Source organism: Varanus komodoensis, unplaced genomic scaffold (genome assembly GCF_004798865.1).
Source record: "Varanus komodoensis strain SLA01 unplaced genomic scaffold, ASM479886v1 scaffold39, whole genome shotgun sequence".
NCBI classification, from domain to species: domain Eukaryota; kingdom Metazoa; phylum Chordata; class Lepidosauria; order Squamata; family Varanidae; genus Varanus; species Varanus komodoensis.
The window spans coordinates 4,137,853-4,139,964 of record NW_025335922.1 but is presented as its reverse complement, the minus strand read 5'-3'; the positions used below and the strand labels follow the sequence as shown (position 1 = coordinate 4,139,964).

The 2,112-nt window shown below is 45.5% G+C and overlaps 1 protein-coding gene across 1 annotated transcript in view; it reads left to right on the top strand.

Annotated features, from left to right (window-relative positions):
- The window catches only part of LOC123028817 (collagen alpha-1(X) chain-like), a 4,096-nt gene extending 2,196 nt beyond the window's left edge, over positions 1 to 1,900 (top strand). The window contains exon 4 of the mRNA XM_044441064.1: positions 1,837 to 1,900. Within this exon, the coding sequence (XP_044296999.1) occupies positions 1,837 to 1,900 (64 nt within the window). The remainder of the gene's footprint in view (positions 1 to 1,836) is intronic.
- The last annotated feature ends 212 nt before the right edge of the window (positions 1,901 to 2,112 follow it).

The window sequence follows — 2,112 nt, the reverse complement described above, 5'->3', positions numbered from 1 at the left end:
CAGACTCAAAGGGCCGCACCGGGGATGTTGGGATGTCGTGCTCCCAGTCCGCAACACCTGGAGTTGCCTCCGCCCATCAGGGGAGCTCAGGCACTGCCTCCTGCCCCCTCTGCCCCCAGGGGATGCGGGATAAGCTAAGGAGGCTGTGCTTCATCCCACAGCCGGGTCACTGGAATCCCCCTAGCTCACATCCAGTAGTGTGATGCACACATAAGTACTCCTACTGACTTGTTCCCCAAGGATATTGTCACAAAGTGCCTAGTCCAAAATGTCCCCAGATTTCAGTTTCCTACCTCTTACAGGGTCGCCCCACCAACACGCACACATTAAAATTGTACAAACAGGGAACAGTTCTCAGTAAGAGGTCAGATGGCCATCCTCAGTAGATGCTCTGCAAGAGTGCGGCTCTTCTCCTCCTGCTGTTTGGAAAATGGTACTAGACAAGGGGTAGCAGCCATCCCTGCCTCTTAGCAAATTATTATGCACCGTGCTGTCCATCACTGTGGGCATCATACAGTTGGCACCAAGGTCATCCCTGCGTTCCTGTCTGTGTGAATTCCACGTGTGTGAAGTAAATGAAAGCTGCAAACAAGAGGCAAGTTCTCAGTGGGGTGATTTGGCAGTTGGGGAGGAAGGCTACTGACTTTTCCACCACTTGTGAGGAGCTTACATTAAGCAGTGGCAGAGAGTGGCATGGATTTTCTCTTTCATATGCCAGTTGGCCACTGCCACAGCATGGCGCACCAGGTTGGTCACCAGATTCATAACCCTACAATGACTCTGACCAACATCCAGAGATCTATTGCCATTGAGCTTGCCGGGCTGTTTGGGGACCCAGCCCCTGTGGTTCTTAAAAATATTTTTTGAACTTCTGAACCACACCCCCCATATGAATGGCAGCTCTCCCCAGCCTGCTCTCTGGTTCATTTGGACATCAGCTCCCATCAGCCTCAGCCAGCAAGGCTGATGGTCAGAAATCCTAGGAGTTGTTCCCCAAAAGTGCAGGGAATCAGGCTCAGGAAGCCTGATATACTCTATGATTTTGAATACAGAAGGATCCGGATTCTGAACTCAGAAATTCTGCTGCCTGTTACCAAGATTATACTCATAATCAAATAAAAGAACGGGACTGAGTGGCTTGAAATGTTGATTTCTGGGATGTTAAAAAGCTAATAAATTTTATTTCCTTTGCTGTAGGTCTCTGGATCGTGACACTTTCTTTACTCATAACAGTAGAGGCTCAAGATAAGGATGATGCCCCAAGTATTTCAGCACCACATTCAGGCATTCGTGGACCCAGGGGCATACCTGGTCCCCCTGGTTTCCCTGGACCTCGTATTTTTGTGTCTTGTTTGATTAAGTTTCAGAGTATTCCTACAGAAGTGCCCAAAACTTTTTAAAAATTAAAATGTTCCCCAAAATTAAAAAAAGCTTTTTTAAAAAACCCTGTCTGTCTATTCATCCGTCCGTCCATCCATCCATCCATCCGTCCAATAAGGAACAGAAACTGTCAGTTTATAATGGTCAGATAATGGTGTATGTGTTTATTATGTATCTGTATCTGTATTTTTGAAGATTAGAACTATTTTAGCCAGGAAAGCACAAAATCTTGCCCTCAGAAAAGAATGGCAATGCTCCTGGAGATTTCCAGCATCTGGCCCATGCTATTTTGGCTGCAAGCAATAAGAAATGCTGACATGGCGTGCATTCTGCCCTTGATCATTTTGAATCACACAGTGGATCCATGTTCTTCAGTTCTCTTTATCAGAAAGTGTCTCTCCCAGATTCTCAGACAAGAGCCCCCTTCAGAGCTGTGGCTTAAAATCCCCTTAACAGGACATCAGAAATAGAATCTGAGACAATGTACATGCGAAGCGGCTGCTCTGTCATTGAGCAATAGCCTCCCCATATTTGTCATTTTTCTCTTGGATTTTCAAGCACCTACATGTTTCAGAAAGTGTTTGAATGGTTTAACTCTAGAGTTTCTTCAGTGCTGCATATAAATTTCCAGATATAAATCTTTGGTATTAGATTTGCATTCCACCAATTCATTCTTCTAGCTGCTGCTGCTGCTTATTAATCTCTTTTCTGTGCAGCAGGTTCTCAAACTTA